At 42.0% G+C, this 26,568-nt stretch overlaps 1 protein-coding gene across 1 annotated transcript; it reads right to left on the bottom strand.

Annotated features, from left to right (window-relative positions):
- Positions 1 to 524: 524 nt before the first annotated feature.
- Positions 525 to 26,568, bottom strand: hif1aa (hypoxia inducible factor 1 subunit alpha a). Its single transcript, XM_079528787.1, has 15 exons — positions 26,304 to 26,568; positions 11,727 to 11,917; positions 10,832 to 10,983; positions 10,471 to 10,555; positions 9,916 to 10,025; positions 8,623 to 8,825; positions 7,890 to 7,996; positions 7,530 to 7,677; positions 6,684 to 6,985; positions 5,778 to 5,989; positions 5,160 to 5,282; positions 4,499 to 4,749; positions 4,097 to 4,196; positions 3,891 to 3,996; positions 525 to 3,178 (listed from the first exon to the last, which is right to left on the bottom strand). Exons 1-15 carry the CDS (start codon positions 26,333 to 26,335, stop codon positions 3,015 to 3,017), a joined length of 2,286 nt encoding a protein of 761 aa, XP_079384913.1. The 5' UTR covers positions 26,336 to 26,568; the 3' UTR covers positions 525 to 3,014.

Genomic DNA, 26,568 nt, shown 5'->3' with positions numbered 1-26,568 from the left:
TATTTATGGGAGGGTTCCACTGACTGTTTCTTTTTTGTCCAAGGGAGGGTATACCGTTTTTAATTTGAGTTATAACATTTGGAAGTGAATTTAATGTACAGTACTTACAGTACACAGGCTTTATAAACCTTTCCATTAATACAAAAGTTAAATACAATTTTGGTAATGTATGTAAAAGCTGTTGGCCAATCGTCATTAAGAGAGACTTCCAGTAGGCGGGCTTCAAAATAAAACCAGTGTTGACGATCATACAAGTTTCACATCGTATTATCACAGCAAGTTATTTTGTATCTACAGGAAGTCAAATATTTATTGAAGCCATCTTGATGCTGATGGAACAAAGAAGAAAGATACGATTTTGACTTGGCTTCATTCTTGAGAACTGGAATAGAGAAGGGCTGTTTAATGGTTAACCGTGTACACAGAAAAACATTATAAAAATAAATCATTCTGGGATGCTGATTCAGCCCAACCGAGCACTTTGACGTGGCCATCACAAATAATAATCACTGCAAAGTCGAAGCTGAAGAAAGTCGTGTTTATCATTTATCATTATTTGGTGGGGGACGGTCAATTTCTCAAGAAAAATATGTCACAGGTGTTCTAATGGTGTTCTAAACCAAAATTAGACAGCCAAACCCCCATTAATAACAACTTGAGATTAGGGACATTACTTTACTTTCTAGCTCCACATTGAATGACTCTTTTTGTTGACATAATCAAGGAGTAAAATGAAACATAGGAACAAAAATAGAAACATACATTGATTTACTTATTTCAACATGGTTGCTAAAGCACTGCATATAAAACCAAAATCACACTAATTGTGCTCAAAATACACTGAATGCAAACTACATGCCACTGAGGCATGATATCGTAGCATCAGCACGTTATTTGAGATACCATCAACATGAATGAAATACAAACATTATTTAAAACTAAAATATAACATAGCGAACAATAACAGGCAATGCTTATGATAGGTCAAATCAGAAGATTGCAACAGGCTTGAACACACAAATCCCTACTTTGCTACTGGCGGTGCTAAATCATTTCAACACATTAAACTAACCAAAGATCTGTACATGTAGATACCGCATTGGCTGCTACTGTTCATTGGAGTGATGCGTCAAACTGGCCACCACATTGGTAGGGGCAAGCTGTGGCTCCAAATACAAGTATACTATGGCCCATGTACGTCTATCTACAATTAAAACCATCATAACTCGCCTTTCGACCGCAAGGTCCTTTATTATAATTTTTTTATTACATATTTCAGAAATGTAGTTATGTTATAGGATACTAGGGCATTAACATAAAAATCGATTAGTCGACTAGCAAAACGGTAGTCGACACTGTAAATCAAAAATTGAGTAATCGTTAATATTATTTTTAATATATATTTTTTTTTACAGCAGACATGCAGCTGTGAGCTCTGTTGTTTTGTTGGTAGTTCTCCAACTTAAGTACTAATCCCTTCCTGGCTGATTGTTTTCATATCATATACAAGCCGACTGTACGTGGGTTTTGCCGTCACCGTCATGACTATGCTGCGCCGTAGAAAGGTCTTGCGCATCAAAAATAGCAGATCTACAAGCTCACAGCGCGTCCATCCGTGAGTCATTGTGGACTTGCAACTTTGACTTGATTTTTAACAGCTGATGTGAATTTCGGCCAATCAGTGCGGCATTCAGCGTAATCTAGTAAGAGAGTGGCGACACTAGCGTTGACTCCCATTGTAACAATGGAATGCGGAAGTGCTCATTCTATCTCAATGGGATAGTTCCAATGTTTGGAACTATAGCCCATAGCACCCCGCTTTGTGGCGAGATCAAAGAGTGTCGCCACTCTCTTACTATTCCACTCGGCCTGCATTCACTGGCTCTGTTTTGCAGTTAATCCTTCACTCGCGCTGGCCGTTTCAATACACGATGTTTTAATGCTTGATTGGATGGAAAAAAATATCATATTTTACCACCGACTAATCGATTATAAACCGATTTTGATGGTAGTCGTGTCGACTATCAAAAATCACGTTTGGTTAATGCCCTAAGGATACTTGGTAAAATTTTAAATGTGAGTTTTCATACCAAAACACCTCACACAGACACCTCACACAGACGGTAATCGTTCTAAAACAAAAAAGGTTTTAGTCATAAGTACTCTCTACTTCTTGCAGCGGATTTTTGGCAACTGTTGACTACTCCAGTGGCCAATTCGGCATCTACATATTCATATTCAGTCTAATTTTGTCTATTAAACTAACTGCCGTGATGGCAGAACACCAGGAGGGTCACGCCTTTATATTTAATAGTACTCTCTAAAGTCCTCCAGCGACCCCTCATGCTAAACATCGACCGGTCCCTAACATTCAGACCACCTTAGGTTTAACAAAAATAAGTTCTGGACTAAAGACCTTTTTAGTACGAGTACTACAACATACGAGTACAGGAGGACCACAAATAAAATAAAGTACGGTAGTTAAAACTGAGTCCTGTTAAAACTACATTTAAAAAGGCTTAATATATATTGCTGGTAATATTGTTTTTTAAGAAAATATAAATTGTGCGACTTAAGCTTACAATACACTGCTGGCAGTAGCACCAGGTTCTATGGTGATCTGCTGGAACAGGGTCATCTGTAGATGGCGCTGTGTGTGCCGTCTGAGAGAATACCCAGGAAAAGACGAAATTACGACGAAATGGTGTCTTTTGCGCCAGAATCCCTTACACCAAAACCCAACAGCTGCTATGGTGTTCATCACGGTGGAATGCTGCAGAGATCACAGAGTGTGCACAGATGGCAGCCACACTACAAAGTTTAAACTGATATAGACATAAATAAGGAACAGCAGGGTAGGACACGCAGCAAAATCATTCAGGTTAATTTAACTCATAGTTGAATTAACGCAGAGGATTTTACGGTGTAGGGTGAGATGGGGGTTAGAAAAGGGAGTGTCAGGGATAAATTGTAGTGTCCGGTCTAGTCCAGCAGGAGGCAGGCTAAGCATCAACTCAGTTGACTTGGTCCAGAGCTCTGAGCAAATCCTCCCCCTGCAACAGGTGCTGGCGACCCTGTACAGGTGCGTTGACCTCATAGTCGTAATTGGTGAGCTGCGGAAGACTGACGGGCGAGGAACCACCATCCGATGAGATGCCCAGGAGACGACTCACCAGGTCTGAGAATGAGAGGAGTACGTTAGTCTGTCTTGTATGACTGGCTGCGTGTTGTCTGTGCCCAGGACTTGGTGTTTGTTTAGTGGTGGACTTTCTACTTTCTACTTTTAAATGTGAAATTAAATGTATAGTGATGTTATACAGTAAAAGTGGTTGCACACCGGCCGCGTTTTTCGGAAATCCGAATTCGCATCCGATTCACGCCCGGTGTGTGGAGACCTTTAGTGTCGGTGTATTTTGTTGAATTTGTTCATACATAGCTTGCTGATGAGACAGCTTAGCCATTGTCATTGGGGCGGCAGTGGCTCAGGAGGTAGAGTGGCCGCTTGGGACACACAGTTCAATCCCGAGCTCCCCCAGAGTTAGTGTCGAAGTGTCCTTGAGCAAGACACTGAGCCCTAATTGCTCCCGATGAGCAGGTTGGCAGTGGCACCTTGCATGGTTTCCTCCACCATCGGTGTGAGTGTGTGTGTGAATGGGTGAATAATCATTGCAAAGCGCCTTGGTAGCTTAGTCATTGTAGATAATGTTACATCACCAACTAAGGCGGGGCATACCTTTTCAAACATTGATTTCCAAAATTCATAAAAGGTTTACTGTTCAAGAGAATGAACAGTAAACGATATTATATAGAATACTACATTTATCTTTTTCACATAATTAAAAATGTCAGTGTTTAAATTGACCTTTAACGTCCTGAGTCTACTCACTCACCTGTAGGTAGGAGCAGTATGGTCGTACGGGACAGTGACTCTGGTGTTACAGTCTCATTCACCCTCATCTTTTTCCCCTGTTCAGGCACTTCCTGGAGTAACGTGCCCTGGGAAATGACAGAAACTCAAGTCAGTCATCCAGCATTCATCATCAAGCATAAAAAGAGATGGCCTTTCAGCCATATTTAGACAACAACAATTATTTACCAATGCAACAGCCTCCCCGGCATCACCCAGTTTCCGTTTGCGCTGTACGTTCTGTGCTGCCAGCGTCCTCAGTAAAACTTCTTTATCCAACTGTGGGCTCCTGGAACAGAGGGATAGGGATTTTGAGGTTAGGCTTCGGTGGTATGGCATCTCCAATTTCATGCCTTCCTGACATTTAATTAGTGTTAAAACCTAAAAGTGTGTGAAAGAAGTCATTGTAGCATGTATGACATTGTCTAGCCTACAGTGCTGTTTCTAATATGCAATTAGCTTACTTTTATATGTATGACATTGTCTAGCCTACAGTTCCTACATGAACTTTGTATCGTAGTTCATGTTTTGGCCATCTAAAATGTGATCTGCCCCTCCAAAGAGAGCATGTGCTTTGGAAGTCTTGCTTACCCCTTAGACAGCATGATCAAAGGATTGGGTGTTATTGGTGGGTCAGGAGGCACTGGGGCAGGGGCCGCTGTGTTCTTATCGGTGGAGCCGAGATAGCTGGTGACCTCATGTGTAAGGTGAAGAAGGGAGCTCTCCGAGCATTTGACTGGGTCAGAAGGCGGAAGCTCATCTGGGGACAGAGTGCGCAGCTGGAAATCATCGTCCATGGGGATGTATGGAGCCAACATCTCCAGGTCGAGGTCATCCATGGCCTTGGGAGGAGAAAAAAAACAAGGTGGTGAGCGTAAATATGAAGTATTTATTGAAGTATTAAAATTTTGAATCTTAGTCAAAGGAACTCATGTGGGTCCAGTACAATTGAAGGATGTGCCCTGGTTTCCTGGCATGGTCAGACTAATATCACAGCATGGATACAAAAAAATGCCTCTACTGATAAACCTGCCCCATGATATTTGCATACTGGTTCCTGATTGGTCCCTCACTACTTCGGAGGGAGTGAAAAATCCAATCACAACTGAACAGTGCCAGACGAAATTTGCAGAGGACAATTCTTTTTCCATGCCAGATTAGTCTGCTTTCCGGGCTACTGCCCTGGGCGACTGATGAAAAGACAATGGAAATATACCGGTATATGTTAATACAGTAGCTCCTGGTTCTGTACCTGTGTCGTGAAAGGGGTCTTGGGTTGTGTATCAATGGCAAACAGCCTCTCTACTAGGTCTAGTTTGAAATCTGAGCTCATGTCGGAGTCCATGGAGAAAAAGAAGTCCATCGGGCTGTCGGACTGCAAGGAAGGGGGACAATAACAAATCAATGTGCCATTCCCCTCTCAGAACCAGTCAAATATACAATCACAATTTAGGCATTTAGCAGACGCTAGTTAACTAAAACTAAAAGTGAAAATTAATTTAAACTGCGATGAACAATGCAAAACGAACTAAAACAATATGAAATTAAATAGAATTGCATTCTTTCATCCTACCCATTTTCTTAGCTTCTATAAATCAAGGAATTCATCATAATACCTGAAAACTAATACCAAAACAAAAACCAAATAAAACATAAATAAAACTACTTACGCACTTATAAAACTAAAAGCTAAACTGAAATTAAACATCAGAGACCGAAGAATTTAATAAAAAAATAAACAAATGTGTGTGAATGTGTGTGTGTGCATATTTATATAAATACTGGAGGATAAAAAAACAGCTACTTGGAAAGTAGACTGACTGCTATCTATGATAGTCTATTGCATGGTATGAACTCCAACAGTTCTTACTTCTGTGGAGCTCTGGCCCAGGTTTGGGCTTCCTGGCTTGCTGGAAGGAACTGCTGTGTAGGGCTCCATTTTCCTTGAGATGTTGCTGCTGGTAATCTGGGGAGGCTCACTGGGCGGCATGGGAGAGAAGGACAGGGCCAGCTTGTCACTGGTGGCAGGCAGCATCACATCATTGTAGAGAGGCACCTCTTTGAGGAGCTGGGTCTCTGAGTCTGCAGGTAGGAGAGGCCAAGAAGAAGACAATACTATTATATAGGTACTATAGGTTTTGTTGGTCGAGTAGTGACTTTTATTCCAATCGATATTATTGTAAACATTAAAAAAAAAAAAAAAAAAATCATAAATGAAAAAAATAAATGTCAAGAGAACATAAGAAATCTAAGAAAAATCTAAGTAAAAAAAAGTAGTGAAAATGGGATCAGCCATTTTCACTACTTTTCGATTTTTACAAGCTTATGCGATGCGTTGTGAGCTTACAGATCGTAAGATTTTCACATTATAAAACTGTTAAAAGCACTGAGGTAGTCTCCTCAATGCCACTGTGAATTGAGCATAAATGCGCATTGAACATAAATGTGCCCAGTACGGGTCTAGAGACCTGGTCAGACAGAGTCTAATACATTTGAATTATCCTTGGTTCAGACCAGTTTTCCTCGATCACGCTTCGAGCCAGGTCCAATTATCATCTGGTGTGTTTCGGACCGGGTCCAGTCATTTAGAATTTTCCTGTTGCACGGACCAGTCCAATTACTCACGGGTCAGTTTCGGACCCGTGACCACGGGTCAGGGTAGCACGGGTAAATGTTTTTGGACTGCTACCCTCTACTCCAGGTTGTGTGTGTGTGTGTGTGTGTGTGTGTGTGTGTGTGTGTGTGTGTGTGTGTGTGTGTGTGTGTGTGTGTTTACCGGGACAGCTGAAATCCAGGGAGATGATGGTGTCTCCAGCAGCTGGGGCCAGGAGAGTGAGAGCTTCAGGCTCCTCCTTCAGCTGGTCATACAGACTTGTCATTGTTTGGGTCTCCGCTGTCTGGCTGAACAGCTTGAGCACATCAAGCATGTGGCCTTTCTCCTCTTCCAGCAGGAGAGGTGGAGCTGGAGACTCCTCCACCTGGCAGCTCTCTTCCACCACCTGCTCCTTCTCCTCTTTCACTAGCTTAACATCCTCTGTCTGCTCCAGAGACAAGACCAGCTTCTCCTCTTGGATGCCACTATAGCACAGGAAACACACATACCAGATATTAGTACAGGAATATTTTGCTTGAATGATTGTACTTCTGTGACAGAAAATCCTGGAAGGTTTCCTGCTAAGATCGCCCATGTTCAAATGAAAGAAGTTTGTACGGCTCTGTAAGAGGCTAGTAATCTGTTCAAAGCTCTCACAGACCGCTGGACTGATCCGTGCAAAACTTAACGTGCATGCTGGCAATAGGATAACTTAGTACCCCCATGCTTTCACTTTTAAAGGTTTACATATCATTTTCATCTTGGATCGGGCTGAAACCGTGCCAAAAGTGGTGATGACCACCATCAATATGATGTAATCGATAAATATCTAAGTGCATGTGTCCATAACAAGAAGCAGAATGTTCTGTTAACTGCCCATATTTGTGCAAGACTGAGACTGAGTGAGACCCATTTATTTTTCAGATATATCACTATAATGTATGCCGAAAGTACAAATACACTGGTTGGAATCTGTACTTGTCTCTTCTGAACAGACATGTCGCCCTGCTTCCTGAACCCTGAACATACCTGAGCACAAAGTTGACGCAGACCACGCACTGTGGTTGGGAGTTCTTGTTGTTGTATATGACGGTGGCCTGGGTCTCCACCCAAACAAAGCCTCCTCTCTTGGCCAACATTCGGTACTGGCCTGTGCTCACCTGACCTTTTGTAAATACTGGAGGAAATGTAAAGAGAGATTTCCATTAGCGCACCCATTTGGTTAAGGTTCACATAAAACGGTATCCTCATGGATTAAGGTTAACCACTTAAAGCCCTATATACTTCAGTGTAATGTTCACCTATAATGACACGGCCAAAATAAGGACGCCAGGTTGAAAGTGGTTATGTAATGGTGTAAGAGTACTGCTAGCAGTGTTTTGTCCTTACAGCTGTGGTGGGTCTTGCTGAGATGGTCAGAGTCCAGGGCATGATAGTATTCATACACAGAGCGATTCAACAGCTCCTCGGGGTCATACCCCATTAGCTCCGTGATTCTATAGGAAACATGACAAATGATACAGAATATAAATGTATGCTCAATGTATGCTGTACTGATCCTGAACACTAGGTGGCCTTGTAGCACTACAACGGCTACGGTGATTCTCTTCACCCTTAGCCTATGTAGTGCTACACACAGAAGCTTACTATAAGCTTGTTCCTTACGCAACGTCATTAACCCATTATATGACATGCGGATCTGATTCTACAAATGTCTTCTAAATCTTAACAGTTTTCTGAAAAACCTATGTTTCTATCTCAGTGGTTCTCAAACTATTTCATGTCAGGGACCCCAAACATTATATATAATTGGCCGCCGACCACCATCTGAAAATATGTTCTTCCAGGGACTACCCAGAAGTAAAGATATGAGTTAAAAACGTTTGCTGTGAAAGAATATATATTCAAAGATTTGCACACATTTTCAAGATTTAAAAACAATAGCACATCTACAAGCTCATCGTGTGGCACTCGGTTCCGCACTATGAGCTTGTATATCTGCTATTTTTCAACAGCCAAAGTTTAAAATACTGGTTGACGTGGTTAAAAGCTAAGGTGACACAGATGCGTTCCAGGTCTTAAGTGTGAACAATTTGTAGCAAGTGAACACTGCAGTACCAACCTCTCGTCACAGTAGGTGAACTTCATGTCCAGGGTGTGGCGGCTGAGGAAGGTCTTGGTATCCAGGGGGGCTTCAATGTTAGAAGGGTGTGGAATGGGATCACAAATAAGGACCAGGTAGGGCACAGGCGGCTCCTTGTGTCCGCTAGTCGTCTGCTCAGTGGGGGTCTCAAAGACACGCACGTGACCTGAACAGTGGAGTACCTGGAGAGTTGCAGAAAGAGTATTAATGCGCCTTACAGCTAGCCAAGGATGTGTATTGCTATTCTAAACAAACATGACAGGCTTCTGTTAGTGAGCATAATGTTCTTATACTAGAGTCAAGCTTTATTTGTGAAATTATGACGGCAAATGAGGCTTTTGGACATGGGGTGTTATTTCACTGGAACCCGAGACGTGAACCGGATGTAGGAAAAACGCTGTGTATTGTGACAGACGATGGTCTTTTCTTTCACCCGGAAAATACATTTTGTGGCCGCGATCGTCGGTTCTTTGGTTTTGGGCCGTTGAATAAAGCTTGTTTTCAAAAACGTTTCCAAAAACGCAGTCTGGGAAAAAGAATCTGTTGTAACGGCATTCAATATTTTCCATCCGTCCAGACTATCTTTAGCGACTCTTTAGCTGCGTTTTTCTCAGAATTGAAGCTCAGATTAAGATGATCATACAAAACATCCATGTTTTCGGAGCTCAATAAAAAAATCCCTGCGACCTCGCGATGCTGTGTTAGCGCTTCTGAAGAAAAAGTCTTTAGAGAGTGCCCCGGAAATGATTGATTATTACTTCCGGTTCATAAAATCGGCTGGTAGCTCTTAAAGCTAAAGGCTCTTATGAATGGGCGGCAGGCTGCAGCTTTTTGTCGGTGGGGAATAAGTTAAGCGCTGGATTAGACTCGACGTAAATCTGTTAATCTACATCAACGGCAGTACCCCTTGCACCCATCTGTCTGTCCTTTTATGCCCATATATGGATATTTCTGTATATGTCTGTCTGTGTCCCTGTTAGGCCCATATATGGAGTTCCGTGTCAGGTATGCCCAAATATGGAGTCCAGGCCAGTATTGTCATTACTATGACATACTATTGATGACATCAGGGTCCATATATGGGGATTTGCGGTTTAATCAATGTTTTTGGGAGATCCACAGAACCGACTGACTTCCCACTCGACGCACCACTCCTGAGAGTTCTCTGCGAGTCAGTCGGGCGGTTCCCGAGACAAACTCACACAGAGATTTGGTGAATTTATAGAAGGATAATAAAATGGATGTAATTTGTGTGTTTTTCTTTTTGCTTACCTTCCACGTGGCTGACTTTACATTAACTGTTCGCCCCCTACTAGTAAGGGTACATTTCATTCGAAGGAAAAAGCTGCGTTCTGTGTTTGGTTCCTTGGCTTTTTTGGAGCCTGAAAATGACAGCACAGGATGAGAGAAAAAGTAATTAACTGTCTCGTCATCATTGTTGGATGTTACCTGAAATACCTGCTCTACATCATTTCATGCAGTTTATTTGTCATGGTTTCAATTCTGGGTTTAACTTGCCGTCTTTAGCTGTCTAAATTGCTAGTATTTATGTGTACATAACTGCTTCATAGCAAATAATTACTGAAAACCCTATCCCTAATACTGCTGTGTAAAGCAAGAAAGGAAATATGGCAATGATTCACTGCACTATGCCAATAATGCTGAGTGCATGCGAGACTTGCGAGTACAGACCAAACAGCATTAGATATGCGTGACCAAAGCCAACTCGTTCCGACAGCTTTATAGTGTGAATTTGCCAGCTTAGAGCAAATGACGCTCCTCGCCGATTGTCTCTCAGAGGCACTTTCTGATGGGCGTTTTCCTCACCTGTTCTGTGGACCAGCATTTCTCTCAGCTCCTCCTGATCACAGGGGTGTGTGTAGTCAAACACACTGTGTCCGGTCATGTCAAACTGCAGTGGACAAAGACAGAACAGATCAATATGTAACAGTCTTGTAACTAATTTATCTTAAGACTAATTCAGTTAGGTTTTTTTTAAATCCAGGTGCCGTGCAAACGCAATCAGAATGTCAATGTTATCCACATTATGTCCGTTATTACAAATCTTTATATGCCTCATGCTCACAAATTCATCTCAGATGACAAACGGTTTTATTACTACTACCCATTAATTATTCATCATAATTACTAAAATTAATTTACAAGTAAAGGAACATGGTAAACCAACCTGTGCCAGCCCAAGGCACTTGTTGACATTCTCTGAGAGATAGATGATGTCTCCGTCCTCAGACAGCACCAGGAGGAATCCTTCCAGAGCCTTCAGGTAGGAGCTGTTCAACTGGACGTCCAGTTCTGTCTCCTTCACTGCCTTTGGCTCATCTGGAACAGAGAGGAAATGATCAGGATTACACAAATCAGCCAGCTCCTTAGAATTCAGTGTGCTAGCTTAAACATGCTTAAATGGGCAAGGCACTGCGACATCCGACATGCACACACACACAGTTGAGATTGGGTGTTTCTACAACAATTTCGAGGACAGAAAAGTGAGGACGCCAAAAGTGATTGTAATGATGATCATACATCATACATCTTCATCATCATCAGACATGATAAGAATGCCCCTCACTTCACCCCTCCTATATGGTTTAATGTTTGATTTTAGTTGAATGTTTGTTTTAAAAACACCATTAACAATGAAGGGAACATTTACGTCATGTCATATTGTCTCTCATTACATCATATTGTCTCTTTATTGTTAATGGCGTTTAATGTTTGTGTTGGCACCGTTTGTTTTACATCACCATTACCATCACCTAATCAACATGCGTTAGGCTTTAATATATTTGCGCCCCTCACTTCACACGGGTGTGATTTTTTACCTTTAGGTCGGTGTACGGATTCTATTTTAATTTAGTATAAAACTTTGACTCTGCACCCACTGTCGATGTGAGTATAGTCTTGGTTTCCCTTAAAGTTAACAGAAAAACAACAAATTCATATAGTGCAAGTTATTTATACTGTATGAACTGACTACTGGAGCAACCTAGTTCATGTGGCATCATCCACCCCAAACAAATACACAATACATACAATGATGATGGACCCATACAGCTATTACGCACCAGCGTTGAGCAGCGTCCTCAAACGCAGGTAGCTGATGGCGAGCCTCATGATGGACGCCTTGTCCATGTTGGAGGTGACACTGTGGGGCAGGGGCAGCTCCTGGGCCAGCTCGAAGAACACCTCCGACTCCTTCCCGCGTCGACATCGCGCAGCATCCCGTGACTTCTCCTTTCTCCGCTCCGAGCTCACCCTGCGGAAGACAGGTGCCAGGTCAGCTACAGCCTGGCCAAGGTCCTGTTCTGAGTCTGACCCAAGCATACACACCACCACGGTTGGCAGCCTCCCTGCCTCTCCGTCCATCTTAGACAGCCTGCTGATTCAGGCGTTTTTTCCCTCAGACACTGGCCTGCCTGTTGACTTCAGAGGAATGCAGTAGCTGAGCGACTGTCTGCAAGCAACCGAGCGAGAGGTAGTCCTGCCGCTGGCCCGCTCCCTCTAGCTAATTTACAAACATATCCCTCGCCAGCCGTCTTATTGGCTGCCGACCAAGGGAAGAAAATTGAACCCCCTAAGTGATTGGCTGAGTGAGGGGGCTTGGTCCATATGGATTCTCTAGCCTGCCTTCCTGGTGCACACAGCTGGGCTACTGTACGACACCAATCATCATTTGTGATCTTGGATTCCGCAGACTCTACTGGGACATATTGCACAAACACACCTACTTCTCTCAGAAGACGACTTTATTTTATTTTATCAATCTACAGTTCAATAATGGAGGTTAATGTCACAGTTTAAATATAGCCGTGGAATTTTGCCATTTACTTAATCTTTTCTCACCATAATGTGACATATGGATCGATGTCTGTGACTCAGAGATCACACATCCTGTTTGTTTAGATTGGGCTTCTTGATATACTGTCTGTGATCTGGTCGATGGCTGGCAGGTATCCTTGAAAACTATTGATTAACATTGCGTCATACACTGTATGCTTAGCCCTGGTTATCAGCAGGATTTACCTAGGCTATTAGTTGACATTTATTTTCTGATTCTCATTATTGATCCAATTTGTGAATTTGATTGATTTCCACTAACTGTAGATTGTTAAACTAGACTACAAATACCATTACAGCTTCACTGTTAAGTTAGGCATACCTAAACTCAATTAAGAATCTGAACAGAAACTGTAGAGACCCCTAGTGCATTATAAAAGGGATTTGGGAATACTGAAGCTGAAAAATGTGTAGTTTGCAACTTTGCATATGCATATGCTTGTCTGTGTACAGGACTTTGTTTCAACTCTTTTTTTGTCTCCACCAGCCAAAGGCATGAGGAGAGTATGTTTTGTTTTAAATGTGCTTTATAAATAAAGTGGACTGGATTTGATCAAGTCCAGAGTCAACACAGCCATCTAACAGGAGATCTTAGAGCACTTTGTGCATCCGATATATTGACAAGCTTTATGGAGATGCTGATATCCTTTCCCAGCAGGACTTGGCACCAGTGCCACATTGTATGCCATAATTATCTTAAACAAAAAAGATCTTACATATATTTGACTTTATGTGCTAATATATAATATATGAAAGTTTCCCTTTTTTAATTATATTAAAGTTGTATGTAAATGTTAAAAGGTGCATATATATATAGCGCTTTTATCCAAAACACTTTACATAGATTGTGCATTACATTCACCCATTTATACATAGATGGCAGAGGAAACCATGCAAGGCACCAACCTGCTCATCGGGAGCAATTAGGGGTTGTCTTGCTCAAGGACACTTCGACACCAACTCTGGGGGAGCCCGGGATCCAACTGGGAACCTCACAGTTTTCCCATCCGGCCACTCTACCCCCGAGTCACTGCCACCCCCGTATAGGCTTACCAGTTAGCGGTTAATTCATTTATCTACCTATCAATCTATCTGCTGCCACTGAACATGTAGGCCTACACAACATAGTCCTTGACAACACACACTATCACTATTCACTAACACACACTATCACTATTCACTAACACACACAACACTTATTCACATCCTCTCATTCTAAATGACAGTGGGACAGCAAGAAAATAGAGCAGGAAATGTAAAAGTCTTCAATTCTGAAATGTAAGCCTAATTGGCATTGATTTGTTATACACTTACAACGCAATTAACCATAGCGAGCTATTGTTATTCAAAGCCCTAAGGAACAAGAAAATTGATTAGCTAAATACATTTTGCTTCCTCTAATAAAATCACCTAATTGTACTGATAATATTGCAATTGACAATTAATTATGCCACTCATCCTTCCTCTAGTCTACAGCCCCTTTTCCCACAGTTCCCAATTTCTATGGGTCACGACTCAAGTTGCAATCCCATTTTATTTTTTTAATATGAAAATCTAAGGAATTAAATTAATTAAAAAAAATAGTGAAAATACTAGACGGCCTACAAAGCTAGCAACACAGAAGAAGTGTTGTGCACTTGTAGATCTGCTATTTTCACTAGTTTGGGTCCAGGGCAAACCACTACTTAGTAGCATACAGTATGCTTGAGAGGCCCATCTGCAATAGCTGACTTGCAACAGAGAGAGAAAGAGAGGGAGAGAAAGTCAGGTCCACCAAAGTCTCTTCCTCGTGAACAAACAATGCGCCACTTTCAACTGACATTGCAAGTAATAGTCTGCTACACTGCGAGTGTGACGACTTGTACGTTTGCCAAGTTTGGGTTTACACAAGCACTCCAGTGCAGATGAATGAGCACCAGTGTGCACAGTATGAATAGAACGTTTAGAAACCAAAAGTAAGTAAGCGCTCTTCATTTCTCTAGCAGGTTGGATTTTCCCAAATTAATATAGATAATTATGTGGCAGCCATTTCCTGCATCTGCTGGCATAATTAACTAGTAAATTAATGGTGTTCATTACTTCATTCAACTGACTGTCCCTTCACCTCAAGTCTCTCAGCGAGCCCCTGCAATGCTGTGGTGCTTCACCAGGGGGGCAGGCTACTGGCAGAAGAAAAAGGTAGGCCTACAGTCACTAGTGATAGATCAAGTCCAGGCATAGCAGGCCAGGCAAAGGCATCTACCCCTGGCACAAGTACAGGAATCCAAAACACTGAGGGTGACTATGACACTTGAGAAGCAGACATTAAACAGCATTGCATGTATATAAAAAAATATCTCAGCCATATTCAGGCTCAGCAACAGTGTATATTGGTAACATGGCAAACCTTCAAAATAAACAAAACATAATTCCATGGAAAACCAAAAGCTCAGTTTGTGCAATTACTAATTAGCCTTCTTTTGTACTTTGATCATGCTACAAGTACCGAATATGAATCAAGCCATTTTCAGTGATACTATTAATAAATAATACCCATTATTATATTATTATGACTTGGACTTCATAGTCCTTTCCTAAATTGCATAAAGACCTGGGAGAAAACCGGGAACAACTTATAATTGTCGCATGATAACCGAAGCCTTAAAACAAAAGCAGATAGGTCACCATTACATAACATGTCTTACATAACATGTCTACTACTACACACATACCATAGGCATGCATGCCTAGTAGCACTGATATACTGCTTTGTTGTTTGTCGATTGTAATGTAATTATAATATCAATAATCATAATAATGTAGACCTTATTAATCCCACATGGAAATTAGGTTTCAGCTTTACCCAGCAGATGGCTGCCCAGGTGGTCATATATTGAGCACTCTATGGGGAAATTGAACCCGGGACGTTCCGTTTCCCTGGCGGGGCGGCCTCTCTACCCAATACCCATTCAGCTATGGCCATTATGATGATTAGCACTATTATATAACCAGACTAATTTAAATTGTTAGTTCAGTCAGGCACAAACAAATGAGGTGGGATGTTGGGTCTTAAAATGGAAATGTAAACAATCTCCTGTTCTTTGACTACATTGTTATCAGAACGCTGGCCAGATTCGACAGGGAAGCATTCAGTCCGATGACCACTCAACATTGTCATGTCTGTTACGGTTACATAACCCACTTCAGGGAAACGCACTGACCAAACGCAGAGGACAGAGTGCTGCTGAAGTCAAGGACAACACACTGCTGTTGAAATCAAATAGATTATGTACATAACATTAACAGAGAAGAAAACATTTTAATAACATGTTTGTTTAGACAGTGCTTACGGTGTACCAAGTGACAAGACACTGTTAACACACTTTTAAACAATTTTATTTTGGGCTGTCTAGTAAATAAAACCACACAGGATTCCTGATTAAATTCTCATGCCCACGGATTCTGAAACAGCTTTAATTCATCCTAACACACAAGTTAAAATGTCTTCATTAAAAAGCAAGATCAAGACTGATGTGGAGTCATTTCTTGCATAGGCTTGCATGGTGCAGCTATGCACCAATGTCAAAGGCCTCTGAACATGTTGGTGTTTGTTTTGTTTTTCTTTGTACTATCTATCCATCATGCTGGGAGAGACCGCTACTGAGAGCTCAAGGGAGTTACATGGACAGGGATCCAGTATGCAACATTTTGGTCTCACAATCATGCACACACAAATCACAATTGTTCTTATTGGTTGTACCAGTGCGGCCAATACATTTAATAACAAACCAACCAAACCAGTAATACCTGGTTGACACTAGGTGCAGTTCCATTAAGCCTTTGCGAAAAAAGGAAGCGTATGTTCATTAAGTCGAAAAAAGAAAAGCGAATTGTCGGTGTTTCACTGTTTCCATTAAACTGATAAAGTGCGCATATGAAATAAGTTCATGAAATATGCAGTAGGTGGGACTGTTTTGCCAGTAAAGTGAGACTCATGTAAAGTAGTCCTAATCGATGTTCACACCATTGATTAGATGCGCTTTATGCGTGCTCTCAGTTTAACGGAAGGGACCCCATATAGGCCTACTGCGCTGTAATCTGATCCCTGGTCAGCGGCTGACCGACCGTCAGCCAGTCAGCAGCTCGCCAGCGGGCATCTGCTGCGTTCACAGTATTGACGACACCTACAGTCAAAGAACGTACAAAGAACGATTTGTTGTGTAATGCTTGTCTTAATATATTCGGGGCACATGTAGCGGGACTCGTTTGGAGCATACTGGTCGTTTATACTGTAAATTGATTGATTGCAGCTGCAAACAGTTGTGAATAACTTGTTTCAGCCTACACGTTTAGGTTGCTTATCTTATGCAATGAATATAAATAAGAATAGATGAAGCATATGCATGGATGGATCGAATAGCCTGCAGGGACCCAGGCAGCTAGGTTATATAAAAGTCTACTACACTACTCGTAGTCCGTGTGTGTGTGTGTGTGTGTGTGTGTCTGGCATCCATACAGTAGCGATCCAGATATCAAAATGATCGGAGCGCCCCGATCAACTCGGGAGGATTCAGACTTCATATGGGATCTTTGAACACACTACACAATTATTAATCAGGTCGCCGGTCGCCGGTCTGGACGGTAGTAGACTAAATTGGGACCTTATATGTATCCACAACATCACTCCCTCTCCCTCTCTATCCACCATCCCATGCACCGTTCACTCCACTGCCTCCCCATCGTTTTTTTATTTTATTTTAACTGTTCAAAAGCGATATAATGCGAGTTCAATGCTTTCTAATTAAAAACCTTTTCCGCAAGTGTTTCCATACACTATTTGCGCATTTCCCTTTTTTCGAAAAAGCCAAATCCGCCATCTTCAAGCGAAAAAGTGTTTTTGCGAAAAACTGAGACTTATTCGCATTTTGAGTTGTTTCCATCCAGGATCCTTAATGCGCAAAAAAACGGCTTTATGGAAACTCCAAAAGACTGCTGGCATTTGGCCAATTACATATGTTGATAGGTCACCAATGTGACAGCGATACACGACTCCATTGTTGACCGAGACAAGCTCATTCCATTATAATGCAACAGGTTCATTATACGTACTATGGTTACAGCTTGGAGATTAAAACAGCAGTGTAGATATATCAGGCTTTCTAAACACAATGTCAGTTATGGCTTCCGTCTGTTTTTTTGTGTTTGATGTGTACAACTAGCAGCAATGAAAAAGAAGGGTTGTCCGCACACTGTGTGGACAACCCAGGAAACTTTATTAGGTAACAATGTTTCGACCCTTACGGGTCTTCGTCAGGTATAGCAGTATACCTGACGAATACAACTAGCATCAGCCACACGCTACTGTAATAAATGTGTGTTGTACTATGAACACAACATGCAGTACAAACAACAGTAAATCGTCTACTACTACAAAACAGAACCCTCTTCGTCACTTCCGAACAAATAGAACTTATGGGAGCTGACAAAAGAGGTTTTAAGTATAAACTATATTATTGCAGTCAAAATAGTTAGGTACAGGGTGCACCTAAATTAAATGGTTAGTCTGGAGTAGGGATGCTGCGATCCAATCTGCATATTGGATATCGGCCCGATATCAGCAAATAAACGTAGATCAGACTGCAGCGAAAATACTGATCAAATTCTCTGATCCAAGCAATCCATTCCAGTAGTCTGCTCCAGCACTTCTATCCAGCAGATCCAGGATGTAGCCAGCATGTAGAGGCCACGTGATCATAACAGTGTTTGCTAGTCACAGGCAGCTAGCCAGCAGGCAGCATGCAGCAGCAATACACAACAAGGGGGCACGGTGGCACAGTTGGTAGTGCTGTCGCCTCACAGCTAGAAGGACATGGGTTCGATTCCCGCTCGGGAGACTGTGGGCGCTGGCGGCGTGTCTCCTCCTCCGCGTCATCGGTGCCCATAACCGAGGCAGGGTTGGCGAAAGGGCCTTTCTGTGTGGAGTTTGCATGTTCTCCCCTAGGGTAGGTACCCTCACAAAAAACATGCAGTAATCCTGGTCTCTAAACTGCCTCCCCCTGGCCAGCCGGGGCGCCTGATGGAGGGGAAAGGAACTGGTTGGAATAACGTGTTCCTTCCACGTGCTACGTCCAACCAGGGAAACTCCCCCCTGTCAGGTGTAAAGGAGCAACTTGGACACTCAGGCATGAAGGAAGCATGAGTTCAAGTCCGTTGCTCTCCCCATGTCCCCCATATATGGGGACTAGGCTGGCGGAGGGTGTGTAGAGCCCAGGATCACATTAGATAATTGACACAGGAGTGAAAAATGGGTTACAAAAGTAAAAAGGTGTGTGAAATTAATTTTGTGCATAGTTCCCATCGTGCAATTTTTCCAAGAAACAAAGAAAAGGAAGAAGAGAGAGGGGGGTAGGAGTTCAAGGCAATTAATAAATAAAATGGAAGCTCGTTCCACACACAAACACACACACACACACACACACTACACACACACAAAGCTAATTTACATTTTACAAACGGCACAGTCGTAGGGTCTCTCTCTAATCTCATTTACAATACAAATACAAAAGGAGTTTCCAGATATATACAAGCTTGTTTCACAAAAGACACAACCGTAGGGTCTCTTATCTAATTTACAGGCTGTACAGCTGGCCTATCTGTATCGGATCGGAAGTGATAAATCTAGATCGCAGTATCCCTAGTCTGGAGCACTGGTTGTTGCTGTGCAGATCTGTTTACATTCCTCAAGCATGAAACCAGTGTTGTGATTGGTCGGAAAAAAGAGCTTCCGTTGTTCGCGATCGCCCAACTAGTTGCAGAGGAATCCTTGATATATTGAACAAATTATTGTTTGGCCAATTAAATCCATCCATCTGTAGACAATAGTCGTATGAACCATTATGCACACAGACTACACTTCACATGACAGGTGAGGTCATTATGATGGCCTTTGCAGTTTGCACCATGTAGAGTCTAGGTCATTACTTCCCAACGTTTTACCCATTTCATAAAACCAGAGTAGTTACGACGACCATTCGTTTATGGCCCCCGTAAAATCTGAATCCCCCCCCCGCCCCCCCCTTTTTTCCCCTCACTGTATATATTTCTTTTCCCTTTTTACCTCCTTTTTGATGAATTCCTGTTCTGTCTATAGAAGTGTCTATTTGTACGTCTCTAAATGTTTTGATGATTTGAACATGGTGGACCCTGTTGGAAACAAGTGTAATGCTTAATTGGGTCGTCCACTCACAGTTAACAGCCTTTGTATTGAGTTTGTGCTTGAAATGTACTGTAATTCTGCAAACTGTTAATAAATTCTTCAAGCAATCAATCAATCAATGATAAATGCCTCCATATTTTGACCAGCAAATAACAGCTCTAATGATCAACTGTATACATTTCGAATGTCAGTTCAGCACTGGAAGGCCAGGTGTCGGGACATACATTGCCTACTAGCGGACTCTACTACTCCAGATAAAAGTATAATGACATCCAGTACCCTGGGGACTGCTGTCAAAGTATATAGGGTTTTATCCATCACGGAAAAAAGCGGACCCTCGGCGATAGAGCCTTCTATGTGGCAGCCCCGGCTAAGGGATGCTCAAATCAGGTTTTTTGGGACTGATCCCGGGCACTGATTGTTTTTCTCATGATCGGCCAATCTTGTGCGTAAGGGGAAAATTTGAATATTTCCAAAATTAGTATACTGTACGTCAAAACCCATGTCAAAACTGTTCCTGTGTGTGTGGGGGGAGGAAGGGGAGAAGGTTTAGGCTTTTCACAAAGATGCAAAATGATATTATACTATATATCTGATTGACTTTTATACCACTTAAATGGTCTAAGACAGTTTCTCCAGATATGGTAAATTGCAGATCACTAATCAAGTCATTTGCCTACATTGGACTCTTTCAAGTCTGCACTGAAGAGACATTTGTTTACTCAGGTTTTTGGCAATTAGTTTGTTTGTTTGTTTATTGTCTCCACCAGGCTGAAGGCCTGGGGAGAGAGTATGTTTTGCACTCCGTCCGTCCGTCTGTGGACAGCTAATCTCTGGCATCGTTGGCTTGATCGTAGCCACACTCTGCAGTCTGCACACACACTCCCTGGATGCCAGAGCTGAACCTCTCACACACACTCCCTGGATGCCAGAGCTGAACCTCTCACACACACTCCCTGGATGCCAGAGCTGAACCTCTCACACACACTCCCTGGATGCCAGAGCTGAACCTCTCACACACACTCCCTGGATGCCAGAGCTGAACCTCTCACACACACTCCCTGGATGCCAGAGCTGAACCTCTCACACACACTCCCTGGATGCCAGAGCTGAACCTCTCACACACACTCCCTGGATGCCAGAGCTGAACCTCTCACACACACTCCCTGGATGCCAGAGCTGAACCTCTCACACACACTCCCTGGATGCCAGAGCTGAACCTCTCACACACACTCCCTGGATGCCAGAGCTGAACCTCTGCCCCAACTTTTTCACATGGGCCTGTTACAAACTTACGCCACCATGAGGCTGATTTTTGCAAAACACATTTTTTGACAGTACACCTACAGATTTTGTGCAAACATCACAGTACAATCTCTCTATAGCCATTAAACGGTCTTTCCGATTTTTCAAACTCCATCCTGATTGGTTCTAAAGTTAGCAGGACTGCTCCGTTTGGAACAAAATGTCACAAATCATGAACACATTCCATGACATTTTGCACGCACATTCCCACTAGGCCCAGGAAGAAATGTCACTTGAAATTTCTCATCTCAGCCTCATGGTGGCGCTATAACTGGACGATTCGTGTTTTTATTGTTTCTGTATTGTAAAGCGTCCTTGAGTTTCTTGAAAGGCTAGTCTACAGCTCTAATAGTTCAAAATAACAATAGGCCCAGAAATTATACAATTCCTTTTTCCATTTTGACACAGGAAGAACCCTGTAGAGATTGAAGGTAGTTGAAATTGACCAACTGCCATAGCCACCAACGGAGGGCACAAATTATTAAAATCCGACAACAAACAGCCATAGACTACCTGTTCTCTTCATTTTTTGGCATGGACCATAAGACATTTAATCATGATGGTAGAAAATTGTAACCTGACTCCGCCAGATGGGGCAGCGGCGGAGTCAGGTTAAGATAATTGTGCATGCACAAAAATAGAGCCCTTGACAGTGAGCATCACAATTAGATTCCCAAAGTTTCTAACATGTAGTTTATCTCTCATCATTCATCATAGACAGTGGACTTGTGTAAGCATGTACATTGTACTGAATTGCTACACATGACACAACTAGCCACTCCCTCCGACGTAAAGCCCTAGTGATTAAGAGATGACACAGAAATAACAAGATCAGTGCAGTTCACATGTCTGACAAATGCTATTTAAACAGAACCAGATCTACTTAAAACACACATGGGTCAAGTGCTCATCAGCTTGTTTCACTTGAGCTGAATTGCATCACTGACAAAAATGCCTTAAATGTTTTACATCATAAGTAAGTTAATACTACATTTGTAAATTCTAAAGTATTAAATATAAAATACAAATAGTACATTTGCATCAGAGACCAGGAACAATCACATGCCAGAAAGAGGAAACTGTCTAACTGCAGTCTAAGAATGTCACATTATCTCAGCACTCGAAATATATACAAAAATCACACCCGTGTGAACTGAGTGGTGCAACTCTGTGTGGGGGTCCCCGGAACTTCCAGACCCACAGGAACGCGCCCAGGGTGCCGGCCCGGTTCCGGCGAACCGCCCCGCGTCCGAAATGGTCGAGAAATGACAGTTACTGTGTGAGATACGGACATAGGGATGGACATATGGACATAGGGAGGGACGGACATTGCTGTTCCTTGGAGTGGTTGCACCACTCAAAATAATTAACCTCAGAGTATGCAACAATGATGTTTTAAAGTACTATATTCATGCCAACTGCTAACATAATAGCCTAATATGTTTATTTTCTTTCTTTTTATTTATCCCACAAATTTACAACCCATTTTTTCCAGAGTGTCAATTATCTAATGTAATCCTGGGTGATACACTTCCTCTGCCAACCTGGGGAGAGCAACAGACTGACCTCATGCTCTCTTCTATGCATGAGGAGTCCAAAACGCTTCTTTTCACCTGACAGGGGGAGTTTCCCTGGTTGGACGTTGCGCGTGGAAGGAACACGTTATTCCAACCAGTTCCTTTCCCCTCCATCAGGTGCCCTGGCTGGCCAAGGGGAGGCAGTTTAGAGACCAGGATTACTGCATGTTTTTGTGAGGGTACCTACCCTATAGGACACGGGGAGAACATGCAAACTCCACAAAGGCCCTTTTGCGAACCCGACCGAGGGTATGTGGGCATTGATGATGCGGAGGAGAGAACACGCCCACAGCGCCCACAGCAGGAATCGAACCCAGGACCTTCTACTTCTAGCTGTGACACTGATTATGTGTATTGTGTAGTTGTCCTAGTTATGGGTACTACTGTAATATTTTATGTTAGTTTATTTTTTCTGAAGATGCATATTGTGAATGCATTTTTGTTTTATATCAGATATATCAGTTGGAGCGTGGTCTGATTGATACACAACTGTGGTTGACTTGACTCTAGTTTAGTCCAGTTGCCTTATTATACGACTCATCTCCTAGGATAGCATACATAATTTAGAAGCTTATTTAGAAGTTTATTTTCAAACTGGGCAACAAACAAGTAATGGAAGGTAAAATTCAAGTAGTTCTTTTATTAAAATTGCACGAAATTAAAGTAAGAACAACACCTCGACCAAATCTTGAGTCATACATCATATATACTGATTTAAGCTGGCTACAGGAAGTCAGAGATCTACATTGAAGCCATGCCACTTCCATGTGGATCTCAAGATCTATTCTAAGATGATTTGATTATTTCTTACTTTTCCTCTGATTTTGCCCTCCTTGTTAGCAAATTGGACATAGGCACTATCTTAGAGTATATATGAATAGAGACGGCACCGGATTTCTCCTCCCATCCACTTGCATTAAGTTGCTCAAAAGCACATGAGGCGATTTCACTCCTCCTTCTGGGAAGGATTGGGTCCAAACAGATGAACGCACTGCCGTTGACTATCATTGCACGCGTTCACGTGCGTTCACGTATGAAACAGCGTTCACGTGTCATCATGAACGTGCGCAATGATAGTCAACGGACCAGTGCGTTCATGTGTTTGGGGCAGCGCTGCAATACCAAATTCGGCCACTATGTCCATTTCGCCTCAGGGTTTCCTCCGGGTGCCGTCTCTATTCATATATACTCTAAGGGCACTATCCTTTTTTGCGGCACAAAATATAAGTAAAAATAAGTACTTTTAAGGAGAATTCTCAAATAGTTTTTGGCTTCTTGAGAATGTAATGCAGTGCAATATGGTGTATGGTAAATCCATTGTGTGTCCCTCTGACTAAATCCATTACTGGGTCAATTATCCATATAAAAACAAAATAATAACAACAATAATAAGGCTGGTTAAGCTAACAGGCTATGTTTCCTGAACAGCTTTGGTCATCACAAAATGCCATATTTCATTAACTTGACCCTGTTCCCCATCTGTGACCATATTCAGAGCAAATGCTTTACCTACGTTTCTGAAAGATTTGACTGCTGTGGGCAGCAATTAAACAAACCAAAATAATAAAAATATGTATCTAACCTAATCAAGGCCGAAAATAAAAACTCTAACTTTTCATTATAACCTCACAAGCTTGCTTCCAGTCATTAGCACCACCACAGTACTTCCTATTTCACAATTATCTTGACGTATGCAGTATTAACTAAATTGTACCCACGCCTCGCAAAGAAACATGAAATGAGACAGAAACAATAACAACAAGAGTAAGGTAGCTTTTCATATTTGTTGTTGGAGAGAAGAATTATGCTTCCACTAAAGACTGTTTAAATGCTGCCGTTATTATAATTATTACTACATTAGACAACATCCAGTGTCAAAGTTCACATCTGTTCTTTATTGTCTTGCCTGAGACAATAATGGTAAAGACAAAAGGTGATCTCCCACAGGATAGAAATTAAAATAGGATTTATTAAGATGTGGTCAAATTCTTATTTAAAGACTTCTACACTACAGCCAATCTCCATCTAGGTTAACTAGCAGGCAATACACACTAAAATAGCACATTTAACAAAGCTGAACAATGACAAGGTAATTTACAAAAGCAATCCGGAGATAATGTTACTCACAACTGTGACACACACGCAATTGACCCTCTTCACACGCACTCATGCCACACATCGCATTTCTCACGCCGTCAAATCATCCCAAGTGGAAAAAAACTGCATCAACTCATGCACTACTGAGAATGAGAAATCCACTTTCTTATGGTATTTGAGCGAAAAATGGAATTAAATTATTGTATCCGGGATAGTCCCACCCATTAACTGTAGTGAAAAGCAGAAATGTGTGCGTATTGCCGATATTCAGGTTTATACGTGCATTATACAGTATGTGAATTTATAGGAATTTTTCAAGGCCTATCGCTCATATATGTCCATATGTTGCATTATATGCAACATTCAAGCCTAAATGTAACATTATTTATTAGAGATGCTACGATAATCGGCCAGCGATCGGTGATCGGCCATATCGACCGATATTCACTGATCGGCATTTACCCTATTTGTGATCGGCAATTTACCCTATCTGGAGAAACTGATCTTTTACACCATTTAAGTGGTAGAAATGTCAATCAGATTCAGATATAGAGTATAATATCATTTTGCATTTGTGACAGGCCCAAACAGTTTTGACGTAGGTTTTGACATTTAATAATTTTGTAAATATTAAAATTTGCAACATTTCACAAGATCAGTATCGATTGAGAGTATCATGAGAAAAACAATCGGTGATCGGTCCCAAAAAACCTGATCGGAGCATCCCTATTATTTTTACAATTTTGCTTTTTCCCCCCTCTATCAGCCACTATATAAGTATGCTGGGGTGTATTCCTGCAAAAAACACATCCCTCTGGCTGTATTTTTGTTCCACTGTTTATGTTGACATTCATCCCTTGCAGGGACGTTTCTGTCTGTAGGGGGGGGGGGGGGGGGGGGTCGGGGCTTCGCAGGAGCTCTTAATTGACCCCTTAATTGACTGAATGGGTCGTCAAAAGTAGTTTGATGCTCATTTAGTGTTCTCTCCAATTATTGAATCATGCATCAAAGACTTTTGATACCTGTCAGAAAGGGGGAGGGGGGGGGTGACATGTGTGTGTACACACACAGATCTGGTATTCTTCTACCTAGTGTGCCTTTAAACATATATATTCTTATATTTTGTATGTCTGTATTCCTCTAGTCTAAATCGACATTAAAAAATGACAACACACTAAAGTCTCACTCGATCTTGTATTTTCCTGAAAGTTGGCAGGCCTGCTCACAACACTCCAATCAGATGACCAGCTAAAAGCTAACGCTGGTTGCGAGTGCGTTCCACCAAGAGCAGAATAGCAGATGCACAAGCTAGCTAGATAACTGCGTCGTTACTACTAGCGAACAGTAAGTACCGGTAGTGTACACACACACACACACACACTGTATACAATGTCAATGTCAACGGACAACCCCCCAACGGGACGTTCACAAGTTGTTTTAGCAGCAAACAACGAGCCTCATTTGCCCCAAGAAAAGGAAGAAAAGGAGCATATTATTCAATGAAGAAAAAAAGTTTAAAATACGTCTTTTTGTATTTTGTTCGTCGAAGCGACTCTGGGCGAAAGGGAAGCCATGAAACCTTTTTCTTAATGTACTAAAATCCACCGAACAGAAGTCATCTTTAACGTTACCTTTTCTTTTCGGGGACAATGTCTGTGTCCATGGAGGAGGACCAGGGTTAAGCTTCTCTTCGGTATTGACCCAGTACAATTCCAACGTTTTCAATTAAAAACCGTTAATCCGTCGGTAGGTCACTTACGATATGAGTTATCGCTGTGTGTGTGAATGTGTTTTTAAAGGAATTAAAGCTTCCGTCCGCTGTAGAATCCGTTGTTTGATAGGGAAATTCAATGCCACGCATGAGAGCACAGAGAGGTTCATGGGTTGCGCATGCGC

This window comes from Electrona antarctica (assembly GCF_951216825.1).
Source record: "Electrona antarctica genome assembly, chromosome: 18".
In the NCBI taxonomy this organism is placed as follows: Eukaryota; Metazoa; Chordata; class Actinopteri; order Myctophiformes; family Myctophidae; genus Electrona; species Electrona antarctica.
Note: the sequence above shows the minus strand (reverse complement) of the source record. Positions and strands in the feature narration are given on the sequence as shown.

Excerpts from the sequence above, each read along its gene's own strand:
- hif1aa (XM_079528787.1), bottom strand. The coding sequence starts at position 26,335 with ATGGACACAGACATTGTCCCCGAAAAGAAAAG. Across the intron at positions 7,997-8,622 it reads TTCACCTACTGTGACGAGAG|AATCACGGAGCTAATGGGGT; the intron begins GTTGGTACTGCA and ends TGTTTCCTATAG. Across the intron at positions 7,678-7,889 it reads CAGCAAGACCCACCACAGCT|TATTTACAAAAGGTCAGGTG; the intron begins GTAAGGACAAAA and ends CATTTCCTCCAG.